This window comes from Rhinatrema bivittatum, chromosome 2, assembly GCF_901001135.1.
Source record: "Rhinatrema bivittatum chromosome 2, aRhiBiv1.1, whole genome shotgun sequence".
NCBI lineage: Eukaryota > Metazoa > Chordata > Amphibia > Gymnophiona > Rhinatrematidae > Rhinatrema > Rhinatrema bivittatum.
Window position 1 is genome coordinate 2,659,617 of NC_042616.1, and position 756 is coordinate 2,660,372.

The 756-nt window shown below is 44.2% G+C and overlaps 1 protein-coding gene across 1 annotated transcript in view; it reads right to left on the bottom strand.

Moving 5' to 3' along the window:
• Positions 1 to 395: 395 nt before the first annotated feature.
• The window catches only part of LOC115085995 (SWI/SNF-related matrix-associated actin-dependent regulator of chromatin subfamily D member 3-like), a 67,292-nt gene continuing 66,931 nt past the window's right edge, over positions 396 to 756 (bottom strand). Inside the window, exon 5 of the mRNA XM_029592574.1 lies at positions 396 to 409. Within this exon, the coding sequence (XP_029448434.1) occupies positions 396 to 409 (14 nt within the window). The remainder of the gene's footprint in view (positions 410 to 756) is intronic.

Below are 756 nucleotides of genomic sequence, written 5' to 3' on the forward strand. Positions count from 1 at the left end.
GGATTCAGAATAGAGAGCTAAGATCCAGAAAGCATAAGATCTGTATCAGTACCTCAGAGACCACAGCTGGAGTCAGAATAGAGAGCTAAGATCCAGAAAGCATAAGACTCTGTATCAGTACCTCAGAGGACCACAGCTGGAGTCAGAATAGAGAGCTAAGATCCAGAAAGCATAAGATCTGTATCAGTACCTCAGAGACCACAGCGCTGGAGTCAGAATAGAGAGCTAAGATCCAGAAAGCATAAGATCTGTATCAGTACCTCAGAGACCACAGCTGGAGTCAGAATAGAGAGCTAAGATCCAGAAAGCATAAGATCTGTATCAGTACCTCAGAGACCACAGCTGGAGTCAGAATCGAGAGCTAAGATCCAGAAAGCATAACATCTGTATCAACACTACAGCTCCTCATCTGGAATCAGAATACAGAGTGAATTCCAGACAGAAAAAGATCTGTAGTGGTGCTAGAGAAGAATATTTGACATCAATGAAAGTAGTTTGGCATCCTAGAAAGATTAAAGTAGTATCAGGGGGGGGTACAGCCAGCACATGTGGAGCAGGGTCAGGATATACCATTGAATCCATGACTGTGTTACATCTGTATCAGCACAACCATATCAGAAGATAAAAAGGAAATTCATCTTCCAAGATTTTTGAAGTGACTACAAATCTTTCATCGGCCTCATGCACGGGTCTGCCCCCAAACCAAGCCGTACGTGCACAGGCACACAGCTCCTGCAGCATGTACATCAGCAGACG